Source organism: Schistocerca gregaria, chromosome 2 (genome assembly GCF_023897955.1).
Source record: "Schistocerca gregaria isolate iqSchGreg1 chromosome 2, iqSchGreg1.2, whole genome shotgun sequence".
Lineage (NCBI taxonomy): Eukaryota > Metazoa > Arthropoda > Insecta > Orthoptera > Acrididae > Schistocerca > Schistocerca gregaria.
The window spans coordinates 465,954,323-465,979,822 of NC_064921.1; the positions used below are offsets into that span (position 1 = coordinate 465,954,323).

At 44.0% G+C, this 25,500-nt stretch overlaps 1 protein-coding gene across 2 annotated transcripts in view; it reads right to left on the reverse strand.

Moving 5' to 3' along the window:
- The window catches only part of LOC126325997 (insulin-like growth factor-binding protein complex acid labile subunit), a 237,027-nt gene that overhangs the window by 113,277 nt on the left and 98,250 nt on the right, over positions 1-25,500 (reverse strand). For both annotated transcript variants that reach the window (XM_049995471.1, XM_049995470.1), the window contains exon 3: positions 132-257. In XM_049995471.1, the coding sequence (XP_049851428.1) occupies positions 132-257 (126 nt within the window). The remainder of the gene's footprint in view (positions 1-131; positions 258-25,500) is intronic.

The following is a 25,500-nucleotide window of genomic DNA, read 5'->3' on the forward strand; positions in this document are numbered from 1 at the left end:
GAACACAGAAGGCTACGTGCAATCACTAAGACAGAAGGAAGCGTTTACCGCACTCAGTTACCATATACGTTTCAAACTGTAATTCCGTGGGTACCAGTATTCTGTACGGCATTGCGTTGTCGTAAACTTACTGTAACATGTGTACCATCGTCTGATGAGCAGTCACAAGCCTGCGGGCAGCGGTGGGAGGGTGCTGTGGTGGTCTCTCCTGAGACTGCCGCCTCATATAGCAGCAGCATCGCTACATACAGGAAACCCTGAAACAAACCAAGAACAGTGCTCGCTAGTTGCGCTGACTCTGCTAGGACGGAAATCACCATAGCAATATACTAAAATCTACATCTACATAGGCACTCCGCAAGCCACGGTACGGTGCATGGCGGAGGGTACCCTGTACCACTACTAGTCAAATATATCCACTATATCGTCATGTTTAATACAGTACTTCAGTTTCTATATTGGATCACAATCTAGTGACCATTTCCCCCACAGAAATGTGTGTGATGTAAAGAGAGTGTACAAAACGTAACTGAGTAGTATCCTGCTTCCACAGTATGTCACAGTTGTAATCGGTCAACTCATACAAATATTTGGGTCTAACATTTTGTAGGAATATGAAATTGAATGATCACATAAGCTCAGTCGCATAAAAGACGACAGACTTCGGTTTATTGTTAGAATGCTAGGGAAATGCAATGAGTCCACATAAGATATTGCTTACGAAACAGTTACGCAATCCAGTCTAGAATATTCCAAGTGTGTGGAACCGGCACAAAATACGACTAACTAGGGATATTTAACAAACTCTCGTCAGCCAGAACATTATCACCACCGTCCTACTATCGATATCAATTCGTCCAGGCGATAGCAGTGTCACCTAGCGAGATACGATTGCTAGTCAGACACAAGCATGCTGCATGTAGTATCGGTGAGTGTGCTGTCCGTGCGTAGAATGGGGAAGGCGCGATGTACCTGAGTTTGCCGAGGGCAGATTGTGATGACCTGGAGGATCGGCACGAGCATTTTGGAAACAGCACGACTTGTCGGGTGTTCGAGGAGTGTTGTGGTGAGTGTCTTCTGCACATGGCGAAACCAAGGTGGTACCATGTCCAGACGTCTTGGGGTTGGGCGGCCACCCCTCGTTACAGATATTGGACATCGTCGACTGGGCAGACTGGTAACACAAGACAGGTGGCAAACTGTGGCGGAATTAACATCAGACTTTAATGGTGGGCAGAGTACACGTGTGTGTGAACAAACAGTGCACCGAACACTCCCAATGATGGGCCACAGCAGCCGAAGACCCATGCACGTGCCGATGTTAGCACCACGACATTGGCAACTACGACTGAAATGGGCACATGACCATCGGCACTCAACATTGGCGCAGTGGTAGAGCACTGAATGGTCTGATGAATCCCAATACCTTCTCCATCATGCCGATGGAAGGGCGTGAATCCGTCGTCTTTTAGGGGAATAGCTCCTTGACACTTGTACTTCAGGACGGAGACAAGCTGGTGGCGGCTCCATTATGCTCTGGGGATCATTCACATGGGAATCCATGGGCCCAGTGAAGCTCGTACAAGGCGTCATGATGGCCAAGGAGTACCGTTCACTGGTTGCAGACCACGTATACCCCTTCATGACGGTCATATTTCCCGATGGAAGAGGCATTTCTCAGTAAGATAATGCGCCATGTCACAAGGCCGGAAGTGTGTGATGGAGTGATTCGAGGAACAAACTGGTGATCTACAGTAGATGTACTGGTCCCCCAACTCACCAGATCTGAATGAACACATCTGGAATGTGATTGAACATGGCGTCAGACCTCATCAGCCACCTCCCCAGAATTTACGGGAACTAGGTGACTTGTATGTGCAGATTTGATGTCAACTACCTCCAGCGACCTACCAAGGCCTCATTGCTTCCATGACACGACGCATCTCCGCTGTTATCCCTGCCAAAGGTGAACATACTGGCCATTAGGTGAGTGGTCATAGCGATCTGGATGGGCAGTGTATACAAAGAAGGGCAACACAAATGATTGATTTATTCAACCAATGGGACAGCGTCACGGAGATACTGAAAAACCTGAACTGGTAGGCGCTTGAAGACATACGTAATACAGGAATATTACGTATCACTCCTGTAGAAATTTCTAAGGCAAGAGTAGACTAGCCACATCGTGAACAGACGCATACAGGCAATCTTTCCCACACCCCACGAAGGGGAAAGAGACTAATTAGTGCTGCAGTGTGCAGCACCCCGTGCCATGTACTTCAAAGTTGTTTGCAAAGTACAGATGTAGCTAATAGAAAGAAGCTAAGACTGATGGCGGAGAATGACACTGTAACAATACTGAGGTTTGTGCTGTTCCATGTTTTGGTGGCAAGACCATGTCAATTACTCTACCCTGTTGGCACGTGGCAGTAAGAATCCCCATAGCACATAGAGCGCATTAAAATCCCCATGGACCAGTAATGAGTGGGAGAAAAGTGTGGTGAGGTTAGTGGGAACCGCTTGTCCAGTTTGTTCCTTAAAGGTACACCGAAGGGAACAGTTATCTGATGCCCTGTGGAAGCCAGTGTTTGCAGATTGCTGCTGAAGGCAAGAAGAAAGATGTTATGCATCGACTACAGAGGACTGGTCCAAATGGAGAACCCTCCCCCCCCCCCCCCCAGTTCGTCCTTCTTCTGAAGGCTAAAATCCCTTAAAACAGGGGCGTGAAATATTTAAAATGATTTTGTCGTGAACAGAAGCAGTTCGTTCACATGGCCTTGAAACCATTTACTCCACTGTACAACGAGGATTTACTTTGTCCTCCTCATCTTTCTGTAAAAGCGGAAATGCAGCGACAGCTGTAGGGTTGTTGGAGAGGTTGCTGACACCTTAGAACACTCTTCAGTATATATTTCATTTGTGATTTGGTCAATCTCTGGTTCGAAACATAGAACCAGAGCAACGACGTCGGAGGGCTTCGAAAAGTTTCTTTTAGCGGTTGTGTTTATCAACCTTTTTCTCTCCGACGAATAGAAATGTGATTTCATATTTGGGCACAGACTCTCTGATTGTTCTCGGTCAGACTGAAGGGAAACCTGGGTGGTCAGAGATGTACAATTGCCTATATCCTACACTCATGAGCCCGAACATTACGCCCACCTGCTTAATAGTATGTTGGTCCATCAGTGGAATGCAGTGCATCAACGATTCTGTGTGGTATGCATTCGAAAAGTCCTTGGTAGGTTTCGGGAAGTGTTCGGCACCAGATGTCTATGCGCAGGTGCCTTAAACTGCGGGCCAGTGGTTTGTGGGCGCAGAACTGGCGACATTTGTGTCCCAGATGTGTTCCCTCGAGTTCATATCAGGCGAATTTGTTGACCAAGGCGTGACTGAGTTCATTACCAGGTTTCTCAAACCGCTACTGCTCGACACTAGTCTTGTGACATGGACAGTTATCCGCCTATAGGTTCCGTTGGAAGCCCCAGTGAATGTCCCCCACGTATAGCACAGCCCCCACCAGCATGTGCCCGGTGTATGTTGCATGTTCCGAGCAGACATTCCCAGACATGACCGTAGACCTAGTGCAGTAAGAAACGTCGTTCATCGGACCAGGCGACACTTTACATTGATTTGTAGTCTAACCTCAGGTGTCCTGTGCGCAATGCAGTCATAATGGACAATGTCGTTAGGTCAATAAGGGAATATGTAGGGGTTGTTTGCTGTGACAAGCCATGTTGAACAATGTGCTTGGACTGTGTGCTCCTAACCACTTGTTCCTGCTCCAGCATTGTACATTGTTATCAGATGTGCCAAAGATTGCCGCATATGCTGCTTCACAGAGCCGCATATGCTGCTTCACAGAGCGAGCAACCCTCCGACCTCCAGGTTCGTGATGAGACATGGAAGTTCACCATCTCATCGCCCACTCGCGGTTTCACCGTTCTTTCCATAATTCTCAGAACAGTAGCACACGATTATTCACTGCCGTTCCCGAAATGCTCGTTCACAGGCGGCCTTTGTAAAACTCTCTTGTCATTTCTCCTTTCGCGACGCGCATCGTCGCTGGCATGAGACCCCATTTGTCTCTGCTCTGGTTTTATACTGTCCTTACCGCGTCACTGTCCCGCGATGAAACCAGGCGGCATTCAGTCTCGCGGCAGACAGTGGTCAGTGGTCATAATGTTTTGGCAGTGTGTGTTGATGACCTGGTGACTACTAATCTAGATGTAAGTCCACCAATGCATACGCACTTACTTTAACAGCTGAAGTCTGTAAACACTCTTTTTCCGATTCGTCAATTTGGCCAGAGAAGCGAATGACAAAATGAAAGTGGGCTGTTTTTGAATAGTTTATAGCTTCTTTATCTCAAAATAAGTAATACTAATGTCTTGAGTTTTCATCTTCTCTGTGAAGGTTGCACAATCTTGACTCCTAAAAACGCGTTTTCCCGAGTGGTTGACATAGATCAATGGCGCTAAACCCATGGTTCTTTCTTCAATAGAGATCTGTACGATCCCCTGGATCCGAGCATTAAGTCAATGTTCCCATTCGCTCTGATATGTAACGCACCACAGCCGTGACGTAGGGTGGTCGCTGAAGCGTGCCAAGAGCTTACGGTTATAGTCACTCACTAGCAGTTAGATCGGAAAAGCTGTGTTTGCCATTCCTTACCCAGGCGAGACTTGTAGCGACTCCTGAGGTGCTCGCCATCTGGTGTGACCCAGGAGACACAGCTTATTTCAATAAAGAACATCTAACTATTAGACATACGTTTTAACGAGGGAAACTGTAGAATTAAGTTTTTTGCAGACAAAGTCTTAGTAGCAATGCAGAGACATAGGCGAAAAGACATCAATGTAACAGCACTTCTCTGATTATCAGACAAGCGACAACGTCATCCTGAAATAACATTTCAACGAGTTGCCTAGTGTTTTTATCTGAAGACGACGAGAGGGAACTCGTCGAAATGTCGCTTCGAGACGACGCTTTACATTTACATCTACGTCTGTACTCTGTAAAAATCCGTGAGGTGCATGGTAGGAGGTACGTCCCATTGTACAAGTTATTAGGGTTTCTTTCTGTTCCGTTCACGTATGGAGCGCAGGAAGAATGATTGTTAGAATGCCTCTGTGCGTGCAGTAATTGTTCTAACCTTATCCTCACGACTCCTGTGTGAGCTATACGTAGGGGGTTGTAGTATACTTTGTTAGCAGGCTTTCTACGGATAGAGAACGTCTATCTTCAAGAGTCTTCCAGTTCAATTCGTGCAGTATCTCTGCAACACGCTTCCACTGATTAACCAAACCTGTGACCATTCGTGATGCCATTCTCTGTATATGAATTCAACATCCTTTGTCTGTCCTATCTGGTACGGCTCCCGCACACTTGAACAATATTCTAGGTGGGTCTCACGAGTGATTTGTAAGCAATCTCCTTTGTAGACTGATTGCACTTCCCCAGTATTCTACCAATAAACCGAAGTCCACCACCTGCTTCACCCAAGACTGAACCTACGTGATCATTCCATTCCATATCACTGCAAAGTGTTACACCCAGGTCATTGTATGAGTTGGCCGATTCCAACAGTGACTCAATGATATTAAAGGCATGTCTGCCCCGATAGCTAAGTGGTAGCCGGTACGGTAGCTCAGTGTTCGGTCAGAGGGTTAGCTGCCCTCTGTAATAAAAAAACTGAGTTAATCGATCAACAACGAACTTCAATGGATGTCTTACGATGTCCGCCCCGAGCAGATGCAACGAACAAAAGCGAACAAAATGAGATTTAAAAAAATGTGGTCAGCGTGACGGAATGCCGTCCTACGGGCCCGGGCTCGATTCCCAGCTGGGTCGGGATTTTCTTCGCTCAGGGACTGGGTGTTTTGTTGTCTTCATCACCATTTTATCCCCATCCGGCGTGCAGATCGCCCAATGTGGCGTCGAATGTAATAAGACCTGCACCAAGGCGGCCGGACCTGCCCCGTAAGGGGCTTCCCGGCCAATGACGCCTAACGCTTATTTCCATTATAGCCATAGGATACTATGTTTTTCGTTTTGTGGAATGCAAAATTTTACGTTACTGAACATTTAGGGCAAATTTCCAATATCTGCACCACGTGGGAATCTTATCAAAATCTGTCTGAATATTTATGCAAACTTATTTCAGATTGTACTTCATTATAGTTAACTGAATAATCTGCTAAAAGCCTGGTTTCACTATTAATATTGTCTGCTAGGTCGTTAATGTACAATATTAACAGCAAGGGTACCAACACAGTTTCCTGGGGCACACCCGAAGTTACTGCTACATCTGACTGACTCGCCATCCAAGATGACATGTTGTGTCTTCCCTACCAAAAAGTCCTCAATCCAGTCACAAATTTCACTTGACATCCCATATGATCGCATTTTTGGTAATAAGTGTAGATATGGTAGTGAGTCAACTACTTTTCGGAAATCAATAAATGCTACATCTACCTGGTTGCCTTGATCCAAAGCTTTCAGCATGTCATGTGGGAAAAGTGCGAGTTAGGTTTCACATGATCGATGTGTTCGAAATCCAAGCTGATTGGCACTGAGATGGTCATTCTGTTCAAGATACATCATTATGTTTGAGCTCAGAGTATGTTCTGAGATTCTACAACAAATCGATGTCAAGGATATTGGACAGTAGTTTTGTGGATCACTTCTGCTATCCTTCTTGTAGACGTGTGACTAGTCTTTTTCCAAGAACTGGGTACGGTTTTTTGTTTGAGGGATGTACGATAGTTTATAGTGAGGAGAGGGGCTAACTCAGTCGCAAATACAGTATAGAATCTGACAGGGATTCCATAGGGGCCTGGACCTTCGTTCAATTTTAATGATTTGTGCTGCTTCTCTACACCACTGAAACTAATACTTATTTCATTCATATTTTCAGTATACGAGGATTAAATTCGGGCAATTCTCCTGCGTTTTTCATTTCTGAAGGAATATTTGAAAACGGAGTTAAGCACTTCAGCTTTTGCTGTGCTACCCTCAGTTTCAGTTTCTGTCTCATTCGCCAGGGACTGGACACTGAATTTCGTGCTACGAACAGCCTTTAAAAACAAGAATTTCTTTGGTTTCTGTGAAAGATCACTTGACAATATTCTGCTACGGTAGTCTTTGAAGGCATCACGCATTGCATCCCTTGTCTAAGAACTCAAGATATCATCAGCGCAGTTCGCTGAGAACGCATTTATCCTCGTATATCGGTAACACTGTATATAGGGTGGTCCATTGATCGTGACCGGGCCAAATATCTCCCGAAATAAGCGTCAAACGAAAAAACTACAAAGAACGAAACTTGTCTAGCTTGACGGGGGAAAGCAGATGGCGCTTAGGTTGGCACGTTAGATGGCTCTGCCATAGGTCCAATGGATATCAAGTGCGTTTTTTAAAATAGGAACCTTTAGTTTTTATTACATATTCGTGTAGTACCTAAAGAAATATGAATGTATTAGTTGGGCCACTTTTTCGCTTTGTGATAGATGGCGTTGTAATAGTCACAAACATATGGCTCACAATTTTAGACGAACAGTTGGTGACAGGTAGGTTTTTTAAATTAAAATACAGAACGTAGGTACGTTTGAACATTTTATTTCGGTTGTTCCAATGTGATACATGTACCTTTCTGAACTTATCATTTCTGAGAAAGCATGCTGTTACAGCGTGATTACCTGTAAATACCACATTAATGCAATAAATGCTTAAAATGATGTCCGTCAACCTTAATGCATTTGGCAGTACGTGTAACGACATTCCTCTCAACAGCGAGTAGTTCGCCTTCCGTAATGTTCGCACATGCATTGACAATGCCCTGACTCATGTCAGGCCTTGTCGGTGGATCACGATAGCAAATATCCTTCAACTTTCCCCACAGAAAGAAATCCGGTGAACGTGCGGGCCATGGTATGGTGCTTCGACGACCAATCCACCTGTCATGAAATATGCTACTCAATACCGCTTCAACCACACGAGAGCTTTGTGCCGGACAACCATCATGTTGGAAGTACTTCGCCATAGTCATGCAGTGAAACATCTTGTAGTAACATCGATAAAATGGGGGCCAATTATCCTTCCTCCCATAATGCCGCACCATACATCGACCTCGCCAACGTCGCTGATGTTCCACTTGTCGCAGCCATCGTGGATTTTCCGTTGCCCAATTGTGCATATTATGCCAGTTTACCTTACCGCTATTAGTGAATGACCCTTCGTTGCTAAACAGAACGCGTGCAATCGATGTTGATGTAGCATTCTCAACACCGACGTTTTTGAGATTCCCGATTATCGCGCAGTTTGTCTGCTACTGATGTGTGGATTAGCCGCGACAGCAGCTAAAACACCTACCTGGGCATTATCATTTGTTGCAGGTCATGGTTGACGTTTCACATGTGGCTGAACACTTCCTGTTTCCTTAAATAAAGTAACTATACGGCGAACGGTCCGGACACTTGGATGATGTCGTCCAGGACACCGAGCAGCATACATAGCACACGCCCGTTGGGCATTTTGATCACAATAGCCGTACATAAACACAATATCGACCTTTTCCGCAATTGGTAAACGGTCCATTTTAATACGGGTAATGTATCACGATGCAAATACCGTCCACATTTATACGTTGTGACTGTTACAGCGCGATCAATCACAAAGCGAAAAAAATGGTCCCACTATAACATTCGTATTTCTTTACGTACTACACGAATATGTAATAAAAAATTGGGATTCCTATTAAAAAAAAAAAACAGTTGATATCCGTTTGACCTATGGCAGCGCCATATAGCGGGCCAACCATAACGCCATCTGGTTTGCCCCTTAAAGCTATACGAGTTTCGTTCTTTGTATTTTTTTGTTCGATGTTTATTTCATGAGGTATTTGACCTGGTCACTATCAATGGACCACCCTGTGTATTAGATAAAGCATTATTGTTACTTCATTGAACCGAAATATTGTTGTGTATGGAATCAAGTGCCTCTAAGTGCCAAGAAGGATTCGCTAGATCAGGTATGCTGCAGTACACAAATACTGAGTATAGCTTACCAGACCAGTGTGTGCGTAATACAGAACTCAGTGAAAGAAAAGAGCACCAACTTCTATACTGAAATGTGAAACCATTTCACATTCACCGCTGAAGACTTAACTTTTTAAATACATTTCACTCATTATCGCGAACGGTATAGCTGGCTATCCCAGATCTGACAAACTATGGAAACCAGTTTTTTCCAGCCATATATTAGACGAACGTAACGGAGCCTTAATTGGGAATATGTGGGAAGAGATTTGCAGTTTCATTATTTGCCATCCAACCAAGGAGAAGCTCTCAAAAACTTTCGCTGAACTAATCTTTTTATTTCTGTGACATTACGTACCAGACAAAAATGTAAACGGCCTAGTGCGTGTTTGAGAACTTGTTTATGTCTTGAATGAACTCGATGACTGGATGGACATGTGCGCAGCGTTGAATATTAATCTGGACGTTTAGTATTTTCTGTATCAAAGAGTGACTGCAGAAGTATCTGTTGCGTTTCGCGCCACTGTTGCTTTTAAAAGCGTTCCCACAGCGGCAGGGCGATCTGTTATCTGTAGCGAAAGCGCACGCGACTACCGTCAGCACGCCAATCAATAAGCATGCACCGCATCCAATAGTGGGCACTAAAAGTATCCGAGAGCGCTGAATAATAGCATATTTTTCGAGAAAGATCCACGTGCAGAATCAAATAATGAATACATTCCTTCGGATAAGTGTTACTATAGTGATTGGCGTGCATTTTAATGTAATGTTCATAGCTTTTGTGTTTATGGCGATCCTGAAGGAACTATTGTTTGTATATGAGGCACTATACCTTTTTTACAGAATTCAACTGTTCGCAAAAAAGTATAGCACCACGCACTAGTGTGAAAAACTGTGGAACGTAAGGACTAAAGTAGCTTTAGCATGACGTGTCACTGCTAAGTAATACGGGTCTATCACACTAGCACCATACATAGAAACAAGTACTACAGTATAGTACAGAACGTAATTGAAAGAAATACACAATGAGATGAACAGAAATACTTTTATTCAATGACAGTAATTACACTGAAGTCACCGGGGTTCGACATTGTCCCCTCGTAAACGGACAGCCTCCTCTATCACTACTTTCCCTCAACAAAAGTAGTCGTCGCGCGGGATTAGCCGAGCGGTCTAAGGCGCTGCTGTCACGGACTGTGCGGCTGGTCCCGGCGGAGGTTCGAGTCCTCCCTCGGGCATGGGTGTGTGTGTGTTTGTCCTTAGGATAATTTAGGTTAAGTAGTGTGTAAGCTTAGGGACTGATAACCTCAGCAGTTAAGTCCCATAAGATTTCATACACATTTGAACAACAAAAGTAGTCGATACCAGAACTAATTTTCGAATTTTGAACAGGTCAATATTATCTCAGCTGTTTTCTTAAAAAAAATCATGTGATTTTGTACACAAGGTGTTACATTTCATGCTAAAATCTATAAAAATAAATTAATTTTTGAAATTTTTTTGAACATTTGAAATTGCTAAATATTTGGTACACTACACTTAAAAATTTAGATTATCAAATACGCAATCTGACACTATGTACTACGTTTATTTCTGGATTCATTTATAAGATAATAATATAAATTTATAGAAATTCATTTGTGAAGATGCTGCAGTCACCACAGACGCCTACTGCAGCGGCAACTCCGCAGACAAACCAACGACGCGGGTTGCCGGCTCCGCTGCGAAGTCTGGCCGACGCAAGAGTGTTTACAAGCAAGTGCCACAGTTGACAACAAACACGTAGGTACGGCCAACGTCCATCAGAGGGCATCAACCAGCAGCAGATCACGTGGCGATCACGTGTGTGCAAATAGTCCCGAAAATATCCTTCCGTCCGGGGCTAGATAAGCCGGCACCCTGCCCTTCAGCAGGCAGTTCTCGACTCGCCGAGTGCGGAGAAGATCGGCCGGTACAGAGTTGTCACCTCGACTATCCCCTCTTCCTCAACGATTTTGAGACGCCACTTCCGTCATAATAGGTTACCTACCAGCTGCTAATAGCCAACTTCGACGTGGAACAGTTGTACGGGTATAAATTCCTATAAAAGAATTAGTTATTTGCTTGATCTGCAGAAGGGATCATTGTTTTGTTGGTTCTGAAGAGTGTGTTGCTGTTAGTGGTTTATAGTTGTTTCCTTAATAAAAAAAAGTTGGCAAAATGAGTAGCTTCTTGCGCCGTAGATTTAGCACAAGAACATTTGTAAACCCTTCGGGGTATTGTTATTACCGCAGAGTGAAATAGTAATGAGCATGCCTCTGATGTGATCGGACGTGTTTTCTGTTTAGGAAGAACAATGCAATTTCGGCTTTTTTTAATGTGAAAATGCAAAGGACAGTGTGATATACAAAAAAATGAGAGAATAAAGTACAGTGAAAACAAAAATCTGCACAGCTTTACTTCGAAATTAATGATGGCAATTGGAACCACGAGACCATATGATGTCAACATTTCAGCTTCAAGAATCAGCCCCTAGACATGAAGAACTGGAACGAACTACGAAAAAGAAGAGAAGTAAAAAGTTTATTGTAAATCTTACTCCTCTCGTATTTTTGAAAAAGGAGACCATACCATCGAAAAAAGCAGTGACATCAACAAGTTGTGGGAGGGGGAGATTACACCCAGGACACTGCAAAAGGTGTGTCATGGTTCTTATAGGGTCTGTGATCACCACAGACGGTAATGGCTACTCTGCAACGTGCTCCCATGCTGACCGCAAGACTGGTAAGTAGTCCTTGTGGTAGGGCGTTACATTCTTCCATCAGCACGGTTGACAACTGCTAAATGGTCATTGGAGCATATGGACGTGTTGCAGTACGCCTCTCCAACGCATTCCTCAGGTACTCGACGCGATTTAAGTAGGGGGGAACGGTCAGGTCAGTCCATTCGCCAAATATCCCCTCGCTCCAAGAGTTCCTCCACCTGCGTAGATCCACGAGCTCACGCGATGTCATCCATAAAAATGACGTCAGGCCTGAATGCACCACTGGGGAGACTCTCATGGAGAAGCGGAACACTGTCGCAATTACGTTGACCCGTGAGTGTAATACGTTCAAAGACATGGAGATCAGTACGCCCACGCAACATTAAGACTTCCCTCACCACACGTGGACGATCACGTTCGACAATGTTCTTGTGTGCATCATGTTTTGGCACGTCTCACCATATGAGGCTACGTCCAGCATTGTCGAACATGATCATTTTGCTGGTCCAGGTGTTATGGCGTGAGAAGGTATAACGTTGCATGAGCATACTGACCCCCAAATCTTTGAACGTATTACACTCAAAGGTTAACGTAATTGTGACACTGTACTCCTTCCCCACGTGAGTCTTTTCAGGGGCGCATTCGGCCCCATCTCTATTTTCATGGATGACCGCACACAACTATTCTGTTCCGACACTGACAATGTTGAGTTCAAGGCAATCGTAAAATGCGTTTTACACCGGTACGTGCCGAGTAAAACTGTGAGGGACGGGAATAACCCACCGTGGTTCAACAACAAAGTTGGGAAACAACTACGAAAGCAAAGAGAGCTTCACTGCAAATTTAAACGCAGCCAAAACCTCTCAGACAAACAGAAGCTAAACGATGTCAAAGTTAGCGTAAAGAGGGCTATGCTTGAAGCGTTCAGTGAATTCGAAAGTAAAATTCTGTATACAGACTTGATAGAAAATCCTAGGAAGTTCTGGTCTTACGTTAAATCAGCAAGTGGATCGAAACAGCATATCCAGACACTCTGGGATGATAATTGCATTGAACAAGCGGATGACACGCGTAAAGCTGAAATACTAAACACATTTTTCCAAAGCTGTTTCATAGAGGAAGACCGCTTTGCAGCTCCTTCTCTAAATCCTTGCACGAACGAAAAAATGGCTGACATCGAAATAAGTGCCCAAGGAATAGAAAAGCAACTGGAATCACTCAACAGAAAAAAGTCCACTGGACCTGACGGGATGCCAATTCGATTCTACACAGAGTACGCGAAAGAACTTGCTCACCTTCTAACAGCCGTGTACCGCAAGTATCTAGACGAACGGAAGGTTCCAAATGATTGGAAAAGAGCACAGGTAGCCACAGTTTTCAAGAAGGGTCGTCGAGAAGATGCGCAAAACTATGGGCCTATATCTCTGACGTCGATCTGTTGTAGAATTTTAGAACATGTTTTTTGCTCGCATATCATGTCATTTCTGGAAACCCAGAATCTACTCTGTAGGATTCAACATGGATTCCGGAAACAGCGATCATGGAAGACCCAACTCGCTTTATTTGTTTATGAGACCCAGAAAATATTAGATACAGGCTCCCAGGTAGATGCCATTTTCCTTCACTTCCGGAAGGAGTTCGATACAGTTCCGCACTGTCGCCTGATAAAGTAAGAGCCTACGGAATATCAGACCAGCTGTGTGGCTGGATTGAAGAGTTTTTAGCAAACAGAACACAGCATGATGTTCTCAATGGAGAGACGTCTACAGACGTTAAGGTACCCTCTGGAGAGCCACAGGGGAGTGTTATGGGACCACTGCTTTTCACAATATATATATATATATATATATATATATATATATATATATATATATATATATATATATATATGACCTAATAGATAGTGTCGGAAGTTCCATGCGGCTTTTCGCGGATGATGCTGTAGTATACAGAGAAGTTGCAGCATTAGAAAATTGCAGCGAAATGCAGGAAGATCTGCAGCTGATAGGCACTTGGTGCAGGGAGGGGCAACTGACCCTTAACATAGGCAAATGTAATGTATTGCGAATACATAGGAAGAAGGATAATTTACTGTATGATTGTATGATAGCGGAACAAACACTGGTAGCAGTTACTTCTGTAAAATATCTGGGAGTATGCGTACGGAACGATTTGAAGTGGAATGATCATATAAAATTAATTGCTGGTAAGGCGGATGCCAGGTTGAGATTCATTGGAATAGTCCTTAGAAAATGTAGTCCATCAACAAAGGAGGTGTCTTACAAAACACTCGTTCGACCTATACTTGAGTATTGCTCATCAGTGTGGGATCCGTACGAGGTCGGGTTGACAGAGGAGGTAGAGAAGATCCAAAGAAGATCGGCGCGTCTCGTCACAGGGTTATTTGGTAAGCGTGATACGGAGATGTTTAGCAAACTCAAGTGGCAGACTCTGCAAGAGAGGCGGTCTGCATCTCGGTGTAGGTTGCTATTCAGGTTTCGAGAGGGTGCGTTTCTGGATGAGGTATCAAATATATTGCTTCCCCCTACTTATACCTCCCGAGGAGATCACGAATATAAAATTAGAGAGATTCGAGCGCGCACAGAGGCTTCCGGCAGTCGTTCTTCCCGCGAACCACACGCGACTGGAACAGGAAAGGGAGGTAATGAAAGTGGCACGTAAAGCGCCCTCCGCCACACACAGTTGGGTGGCTTGCGGAGTATAAATGTAGATGTAGATGAACTGTGGGGAAGCTCTTGGAACGAGAAGATATTCGGAGAATGGATTGGTTTGGCCGTTCCCCCGACTTAAATCCATTTTAAAACGTATGGGATACGTTGGGGGGACATATTGCAGAACGTCCACATGCACCGACGACTATTCAGCACTTATCATCCGCACTGACTGAGGAATGGAACGCCCTATCACAAGAACTCCTCACCAACATTGTGGCCAAGGGGGAGCACGTTGCAGAGGATTCAATGCCCTTCATGGTGATCACATATCATGTCCTGCTTTTCGTAATGTCCATGGGACCATCATAAATAGCGTTGAGTTCAGTGTAATTTTGTCTTTGAATAAACGTGTCGTTTCTGATCGTCTCATATACCTTCCGTACTATACTGTCGCAGTTGATTCTAACTATGGTGCAAGTTTCATCAAGCTTTGTTACTTGCCAGTGATACATCATGAGGAAGCTAACTTCCGTCCTTAATTTTTACACGCCAGTATATAAGAGTTGGCAGTGACGTATTTCATAAAAGTACCCGGTGATTGAGATAGATATGAGACTGAACTCCACTGGCACGGTGAAGCTTCACCTCCTTTCTTAGTAAAAGTAGCATAATGTGGCTGACTTGCACTGTTCTAGAAAACCTCAGCCTCTCACTTAAAACATTTCCGAGCTCTCTGTGCGAAGAACTTCATTATATTAAACTTCAATGACCAAGAATGATGGCAATTAATTAACTTTAACATGTCGTTATTGCGTGAATACGTTGTAGCAGAACGAATTCATGATATTTGTAGCTGATATGGAGGTGTATGGGATGCGAAATTTAGAACGCTGTGTTACTCTCACCGGGATGGACGTGGAGTAGACGTTAAGATTGCGTGACGAATACGTGTAAGTTATTCCATTCTTCTTTAGTTATCTGCCAAATTTTATCAAACGTAGCTTTGGCGAGTTGTGACGTGACAGTCTCTCCTTTCTTCCAGGAGTGTTAGCCCCGTAAGGTATGCAGACGACTTCTATGAAGTCTGAGGGGTAGGTGACGAGGTACTGGAGGAAGTGAAGCTGTGATGGCAAGTCGTGAGTAGTGTGCTTGGATACCTGAGTCGACAGAACACTTGACTGTGAAAGGCAAACGTCCCAGGTTCGAATCCCAGTCGGGCACACAATTTTAATCTGCCAGGAAGTTTCAGACATATTACTAGGTGGGGCTAGATTGTAATAACCAGAAAGACAATTCGTCTCACTATCTATTTTTGTGTTCTTAAGTATGAAAAGTCGTTTGATGCATCTTCCCACGCTAGTCTATCGTATGCAAACCTCTTCAAAAACTAGTGCAACCTACGTCCATTTAAACATGCTTACAATAGTCAAACCTACGTCTTCCTCTATAATTTTTAACTCCCACACTTCCTTCCACTGACAAATTAACGATTCCTTGATGCGTTAGGATATGTTCTATCATCAATCCCTCCTTTTAGTCAAGTTGTACCATAAATTCCTTTTCTCTGTAGTATAATTCAGTAATTAGTCATTAGTTATAGAATCTGCCCATGTAATATTTACCATTCTTCTATACACGGAGGCGACAAAAGCCATGGGATACCTCTTAATATGGTGTCGGACCTGATTTTAACCGTTGTTGTGCAACAGCCCTACGTGACATGGACTCAACAAGTCGGTGCCCCCGCAGAAATACTGAGCCATGCTGCCTCTGTAGCCGTCCATAATTGCGAAATCGTTGCCGGTGCCGGATCTCGTGCAGGAATTGATCTCTCGATTACGTTCCGTAAATATTCGATGGGATTCAAGTTGGGCGATCAGAGTCGTCAAATCATTCCCTCGAATTATCTATAATGTTCTCCAAACCATTCACAAACAACTGTGGCCCGGTGGGCTGGCGCAGTCATGCATAAAAAGTCCATCGTCGTTTTGGAAAACATGAACAGCTGCCAATGGTTCAAATGGTTCAAATGGCTCTCAGCACTATGGGACTTAACATCTGTGGTCATCAGTCCACTATAACTTAGAACTACTTAAACCTAACTAACCTAAGGACATCATACACATCCATGCCCGAGGCAGGATTCGAACCTGCGACCATAGCAGTCGCGCGGTTCTGGACTGCGCGCCTAGAACCGCTAGACCACCGCGGCCGGCTAGCTGCTAATGGTTCCCAAGTAGCCGAACACAAGTATTTGCGGTCAATGGTCGGTTCAGTTGGTCCACAGGGCCCAGTTCATTTCATGTACAAATTGCCCACACAATTACGGAGTCACCACCAGCTTGCAAAGTGCGTTGTTGACAACTTGGGTCCATGGCTTCATGGAGTCCGCGCCACACACTGACCCTACCGCAAGCTCTTACCAAATGAAATCGGGCTTCATCTTACCACCCCGCGGATTTCCAGTCGTCAAGGATCCAATCGGTGTGGTCACGAGCCCACGAGAGGCACTGCATGTGATGTGCTGTTAGCGAAGGCACTCATATCAATCGTCTGCTGCCATGACCCATTAATTTCGTCACTCTATCCTGATGGACACTTTGTCTGTGCTCCACACTGATTTCTCGGGTTATTGCACTTAGTGCTGCTTGTCTGTTAGCACTAACAACTATACGCAAACTCCACTTCTCTCTATCGATAACTGAAGGTCGTCGGGCACTGCTTTGTCCGTGATGAGAGGTAATGCCTGAAATCTGGTATTCTAGGTACACTATTGACACTGTGGAGCTCGGAACATTGAATTCCCTAACAGTTCAGATAGTGAAGGGAGCCGAAAATTTAATAGTCATGGGTGACTGGAATTCAGTAGTAGGAAAAGGGAGAGAAGGAAACGTAGTAGGTGAATATGGATTGGGGATAAGAAATGAAAGAGGAAGCCACCTGGTAGAATTTTGCGCAGAGCACAACTTAATCATAGCTAACACTTGGTTCAAGAATCATCAAAGAAGGTTGTATACATGGAAGAAGCCGGGAGATACTGACAGATTTCAGATAGACTATATAATGGTAAGACAGATTTAGGAACCAGGTTTTAATTGTAAGACATTTCCAGGGGCAGATGTGGATTCTGACCACAATCTATTGGTTATGAACTGTAGATGAAAACTGAAGAAACTGCAAAAAGGTGGGAATTTAAGGACATGGGATCTGGATAAACTGACTAAACCAGAGGTTGTGCAGAGTTTCAGGGAGAGCGTAAGGACACAAATGGCAGGAATGGGGGAAAGAAATACAGTAGAACAAGAATGGGTAGCTTTGAGGGATGAAGTAGTGAAGGCAGCAAAGGATCAAGTAGGTAAAAAGACGAGGGCTAGTAGAAATCCTTGGGTAACAGAAGAAATATTGAATTTAATTGATGAAAGGAGAAAATATAAAAATGCAGTAAATGAAGCAGGCAAAAAGGAATACAAACATCTCAAACATGAGATCGACTGGAAGTGCAAAATGGCTAAGCAAGGATGGCTAGAGGACAAATGTAAGGATGTAGAGGCTTATCTCACTAGGGGTAAGATAGATACTGCCTACAGGAAAATTAAAGAGACGTTGGGAGAAAAGAGAACCGCTTGTATGAATATTAAGAGCTCAGATGGAAACCCAGTTCTAAGCAAAGAAGGGAAAGCAGAAAGGTGGAAGGAGTATATAGAGGGTCTATACAAGGGCGATGTACTTGAGGACAATATTATAGAAAGGGAAGAAGATGTAGATGAAGATGAAATGGGAGATATGATAATGCGTGAAGAGTTTGACAGAGCACTGAAAGACCTAAGTCGAAACAAGGCCTCGGGAATCGACAACATTCGATTAGAACTACTGACGGCCTTGGGAGAACCACTGGTGACAAAACTCTACCATCTGGTGAGCACGATGTTGTGAGACAGGCGAAATACCGTCAGACTTCAAGAAGAATATAATAATTCCAATCCCAAAGCAAGTAGGTGTTGACAGATGTGAAAATTACAGAACTATCAGTTTAATAGGTCACAGCTGCAAAATACTAACGCGAATTCATTACAGACGAATGGAAAAACTTGTAGAAGCCGACCTCGGAGAAGATCAGTTTAGAGTCCGTAGAAATACTGGAACACGTGAGGCAATACTGACCCTACGACTTATCTTAGAAGCTAGATTAAGGAAAGGCAAACTTACGTTTCTAGCATTTGTAGACTTAGAGAAAACTTTCGACAATGTTGACTGGAATACTCTCTTTCAAATTCTGAAGGTGGCAGGGGTAAAATACAGGGATCGAAAGGCTATTTATAATTTGTATAGAAACCAAATGGCAGTTATATGAGTTGAGGGGCATGAAAGGGAAGCAGTGGTTGGGAAGGGAGTGAGACAGGGTTGTAGCCTATCCCCGATGTTATTCAATCTGTATATTGAGCAAGCAGTAACGGAAACAAAAGAAAAATTCGGAGTAGGTATTAACATCCATGGGCAAGAAATAAAAATGTTGAGGTTCGCCGATGACATTGTAATTCTGTCAGAGACAGCAAAGAACTTGGAAGAGCAATTGAATGGAATGGATAGTGTCTTGAAATGAGGATATAAGATGAACATCAACAAAAGCAAAACGAGGATAATGGAATGTAGTCGAATTAAGTCGGGTGATGCTGAGGGAATTAGATTAGGAAATGAGACACTTAAAGTAGTAAAGGAGCTTTGCTGTTTGGGGAGCAAAATAACTGATGATGGTCGAAGTAGAGAGGATATAAAATGTAGACTGGCAATGGAAGGAAAGCGTTTCTGAAGAAGAGAAATTTGTTAATATCGTGCATAGATTTGTCAGGAAAACGTTTCTGAAAGTATTTGTATGGAGTGTAGCCATGTATGGAAGTGAAACATGGACGATAAATAGTTTAGACAAGAACAGAATAGAAGCTTCCGAAATGTGGTGCTACAGAATAATGCTGAAGATTAGATGGGTAGATCACATAACTAATGAGGTGTTGAATAGGCTTGGGGAGAAGAGAAATTTGTGGCACAACTTGACTAGAAGAAGGGATCGGATGGTAGGACATGTTCTGAGGCATCAAGGGATCACCAATTAAGTATTGGAGGGCAAAAATCGTAGAGGAAGACCAAGAGATGAACACACCAAGCAGATTCAGAAGGATGTAGGTTGCAGTAGGTACTGTGAGATGAAGTTTGCACAGGATAGAGTAGCATGGAGAGCTGCATCAAACCAGTCTCAGACTGAAGGCCACAACAACAACAACAACAACAACAACAACAACGGTTTCTGAAACAGAATGTCCCATGTGTCTAGATCCAACTACCAATCTGTGTTCAAAGTCATAATTCCCGTCATGCGGCCATAATCACGTCGGAAACCTTTTCACATGAATCACCTGAGTACAAATCACAGCTCCGCCAATGCAATGCCCTTTTATACATTGTGTACGCGATAAATTGACCCTGACCGTCACATAAAGGTTGCCCTTGTAAACTTGTAATGTATTTTAGTTATCTTCAGCTTACGATTGTGTTGAATTGCTGTGCTGGTCACTTTTCAATCTATAGCAGTAACCGTAGGGCTGTCCAAACTCTGTCCGACTTCCTCTATCATCAATTAATTCGTGAACCAACACTCAATAACTAATTACATACTGCCGATGACTGGAATGCACTGGCAGTTCTCAGATTGTGTAGCAGTCATAAGCTGCAAAATATTGTAATGTAGTGCTCCCCAAATGCTGTCAGCTTTAGTCTGGAACCGCGCGACTGCTACGGTCGCAGGTTCGAATCCTGCCTCGGGCATGGATGTGTGTGATGTCCTTAGGTTTAAGTAGTTCTAAGTTCTAGGGGACTGATGTCCTCCGATGTTAAATCCCATAGTGCTCAGAGTCATTTGAACCATTTGTCATACGTATTTTGTGCAGAGGAGTTCTTTTTGTCGACTCAAAATATCATGCACCCATATGCAAACCGATCAAGAGGCACAATGATTTCGTAAGAAACAACTTTAAATTGTTATCTGTTTGGTCATGAAGATTAATCAAAAGTACATTCGATATTTTGTCAATCAGGTGCCGACTCTAGAATCGTATGATTACAGTTGAAGTGGGGACAGTTAGGCTAACTATATCCTTACATACCTACTAATCATTCTTTGATCAGCAGGAACTAACATCTAGCAAGCCGCATTGTTCTCTAGGACTTCTGGATTCTGAAGATAACAGGCAGTTTTATCTGGTACTTGAGATCACAGGATGAAGCCATCAGGGATGTCTGATCTTTCGATAAAAGAAACTGAAGTAAATTTTCAGATGCCTATCTGTGAACGCCATTTCAGTAGCGATGCTGGAAAGACTATAAGTCAAACTGATGTTATTACATGTAGCCATAAAGTGTCCTAAATATTGTAAACAAATCAGAGGTCTGTGTAAACTGCAATAATTAAAACTTGTACGAGAGTGTGCTGAAAAATAATACCTCCGAATTTCTTATGTGATAACTCCTAAAGCTTTTTCGATGAAATAACTTTATTACCATTCTAAATCTTTGTTCTTCATGTCTACATATTTATCTCTCAAAATAGTCGCTCTGGAGACGAAGCACATTTCTCCTAGCAAGAGATCAGTTTGTTGATACCATCACTGTAGACTGTCTGACATTGTTGACGAAGCCACAACCTCATCTCTGCTTACACCACTTTATCACTATCAAAGTGAAGTCCTCGAAGGTATTCTTTAAGTTTTAGAAGCAGATGAAAACCGGATTGAATTAATTTGGGACTGTATGGAGGATGATCAGGGGGTCAGTGAACACAAGTACTCGTGTATGGTCTGACATTGTCATGCTGAAGGAGAGGGTTCTCCATATATGGACGAACTCTTCTGTGCTTGGGAACTCGATTCCAGAACGCTGTTTACGATGCAAAGATATACTTATGTTATACACTGTCATTTTACACGCTACGATTTGGAGCCCTCTATTGGCAGAGGGTTGCAACTCTTGTCAGTGAAGCTGGAAAGTCGACCGAGTAACACGCATGACATTTAACACCTCAACTAATATTGAAAACAGAATAAAAAATTCAGAGGCATAACTCTTCAGCACACCGTCACAGTTACTTAACGATTACATCCTGCGATATACCACCAAGAAGGCTTAGATTGAAGCTCACTAGCCCACATAGAATATCGTGAATATTAACCTGTGCCATGCCACTGTATTAATCTTTTACGAGATATTAAAAAAGTACATCGACCCTCAAGGAAAGAATTATAATTTTATATTTCGAAATATGTGCCGCTTTACGTGCTATCAATTTCAGAAAAACTCGTTTCGGTATCTTGAACTCTACATACAATGTAACGACTGTTGACAAGTAGGTGATTCACATTGCACTCAGAGATAACTCTGCAGAGTGTGAAAGACCGTTCAACGATACGTACAAATCAATATCCCTAGAATGTAGATAGATATTGCTCCTTTCAGAACCTTAATACACACATCAAAAAAAGTTTTGCATCATCCCGGTTCCCAGAACTCCTGAAGATAGACGTTGACTGTGGATATTGTATCACAGACACAGTCCCTTTGACTGTTCAGAGATATCACTAAACCCGCCCAAAAATGTAAACAACCATGCATGGTTCAAATCGCTCTGAGCACTATGTTACTTAATGTCTGAGGTCATCAGTCCCGTAGAATTTAGAGCTACTTAAACCTAACTAACCTAAGGATATCACATACATCCATGCCCGAGGCAGGATTCGAACCTGCGACCGTAGCGGTCGCGCGGTTCCAGACTGTAGCGCCTAGAACCACTCGGCCACTACGGCCGGCGCCGGCCGCGGTGGTCTCGCGGTTAAGGCGCTCAGTCCGGGACCGCGTGATTGCTACGGTCGCAGGTTCGAATCCTGCCTCGGGCATGGATGTGTGTGACGTCCTTAGGTTAGTTAGGTTTAAGTAGTTCTAAGTTCTAGGGGACTGATGACCATACATGTTAAGTCCCATATTGCTCAGAGCCATTTGAACCACTACGGCCGGCAACCATGGATGAGCAGCGCCTATTTGACGGAGTAGGTCCGACAGTCGATCAGTTAGTCACACCACCAGGAAGGAGGTACATGGCTCGCGTTGTCTGTAGTTCAACCGTGCCTAGACGGTCAATTCGATCGCGTCCGCATTGTTACTCTGTGCCAGGAAGAGCTCTCAACAAGAGAAGTGTCCAGTCGTCTCGGAGTGAACCAAAACGATGTTGTTCGGACACGGAGGAGATAAACAGAGACAGGAACTGTCGATGACATGCCTCGCTCAGGCCTCCCAAGCGCTACTATTGCAGTGGATGACCGCTACCTACGGATTATGGCTCGGAGGAACCCTGACAGCAACCCCACCATCTTTAATAATGCTTTTCGTGCAACCACAGGACGTCGCGTTACGATTCAAACTGAGTGCAATAGGCTGCGCAACTTCACTCCCGACGTCCATGGCGAGGGCAATCTTTGCAAACACGACACCATGCAGCGCGGTACAGATGGGTCCAGCAACATTCCGAATGGACTGCTCAGGATTGGCATAACGTTCTCTTCACCGATGAGTGTCGCACATGCCTTCAATCAGACACTCGTCGAAGACGTGTTTGGAGGCGACCTGGTCAGGCTAGAAACCATTAGACACACTGTCCAGCGAGTGCAGCAAGGTGAAGGTTCCCTGCGTATTCGGGTGGCATTATTTAGGGTCGACGAACGCCGCTGGTGGTCATGGAAGGCGCTGTAACGGCTTTACGATGCCTGAATACCATTCTCCGACCGATAGGGCAACCATATCGGCAGCATATTGGTGAGGCATTCGTCTTCGTGGACGACAATTCGCATCCCTATCATGCACATCTTGTGAATGACTTCCTTCAGGATAACGACATCGTTCGACTAGAGAGGGCAGCATGTTCTCCAGACATGAACACTATCGAACATGCGTAGGATAGATTAAAAAGGGCTGTTTATGGACGACGTGACCCACCAACCACTCTGAGGGATCTACGCCGAATCGCCGTTGAAGAGTGGGACAATCTGGACCAACAGTGCCTTAATGAACTTTTAGACAGTATGCCATGACGAATACAGGCATGCACCAATGCAAGAGGACGTTCTACTGGACATTAGAGGTACCGGCGCGTACAGCATTCTGGACCAACACCTCTGAAGTTCTCGCTGTATGGTGCTACAACATGCAATGCGTGGTTCTGATGAGCAGTAAAAGGAGCGGAAATGATGCTTATGTTGATCGCTATTCCAGTTTTCTGTACTCGTTCTGGTACTCTCGGAGCCGAGGTGATGCAAAACTTTTTTTGGTGTGTGTTCAATTTCAATATGTTAGCTACATTTCATACACAGCAATGTACAATCTAATCTGAACCATAGGCAAAGCTGTGTTTTCACCACCGCAAGCTCTTAAAATTTTGTGCAAAGTGTTACTTAATTTCGATGTAGCACAATAACTATGACGAATAACTAATACAAATCTAGTCCAACAGCAAGTGAATATCTGAGGTTGTAAGATGCACAAAATCAGTGTCTTTCCACGATAATTTTTTTTCAGAATCGTATGAGAAATATTTCATAGTGCCCAACATGTCCGCTCCAGCACTTCGTCGAGAATTCATATGGTAGCTGTGGGCAAGAACGTTCTATGACTGGCGTCTTGAAGTACCCTTGCATCAAGAGTACATTGAAAAAATTCGACTTCCACAAACCTAATCACTACCGTTCACATGCCCTGAGACTGCCAGTTTCTCCGTGACGTCCTTGCCGCTACCACTAATTTTTCCGCACAGAATGTCCTTGTGGGAACCAGACCTTAGTCTGCTGCTGCATCACGACAAGCCGCATCATTGGTCGTTGCGCTGACAAGATGTGGAGCTGCAGATGTCACTTTCTTTGTGTGGATACTTGTCTCACTGCAAACAAGCCCATTTACTGACTCAGGGTATGTGACGTGAATGTACGATCCTGCACAACTGAGTAAACATGTCTGCTTCTCGGGTGCTAGTTGCATGGGCACAGACCCTGTATAGGTTTAGTGTGGCCCTCTCGGCCGGCCGTTGTGGCCAAGCGGTTCTAGGCGCTTCAATCTGGAACCGCGCGACAGCTACGGTCGCAGGTTCGTCTCCTGCCTCGGGCATGGATGAGTGTTATGTCCTTAGGTTAGCTAGGTTTAAGTAGTTCTAAGTTCTAGGGGAATGATGTTCTCAGATGTTGAGTCCCATTTTTTTTTTTTTTTTTTTTTTTTGCCCTCTTGGATCCATCAATTTCATTTTCGCACGCCAGTAATGGAATCTCGACCAAAGCGACAGAATGATAAAGCTCACTCTCAATAGACCACGATCCTGCAGCTATCGAATTCCGTCGCATGCTGGTAGACATATGTCCTTCTTACTAATGGATAATACGATCTTTTCGCAAGCAACAACAGTCAAATGTAATTTCTGAACGAGAAACCTAATGCATTATCTTTTCTTCTACACTCTGAGACAAAAGAAAAAGACGCACGAGGAAGGAATTATCCGAATAGGGCGGAAATCGGTAGATGGGATGTTCATGTACAGAGAAGGAAATGATTTCAATTTCAGAAAAACTGGATGATTTATTCAAGAGAACTAGCTTCATAAATTGAACAACTCAGTAACGCGTTGCTCCACTTCTGGCCGTTATGCAAGCAGTTATTCCGCTTGACACTGATTGACAGAGTTGTTGAATGTTCTTATGAGGAATATTGTGCCAGGTTCTGTCCAATTGGCGCGGTAGAACGTCAAAATTCCGAGCTCGTTGGAGGGTCTTGCCCACATAGCTCCAATTTTTCTCAACTGGGGAGACATCTGGTAACCCTGCTGGCCAAGGTAGGGTTTGGCAAGCACGAGAACATGCAGTAGCTACTCTAGGCGTATGTGGGCGCGCATTATCATGCTGAAATGTAAGCTCAGGATTGCTTGCCATGAAGTGCAACAAAACGGGGCGTAGAATATCGTTGACTACCGCTG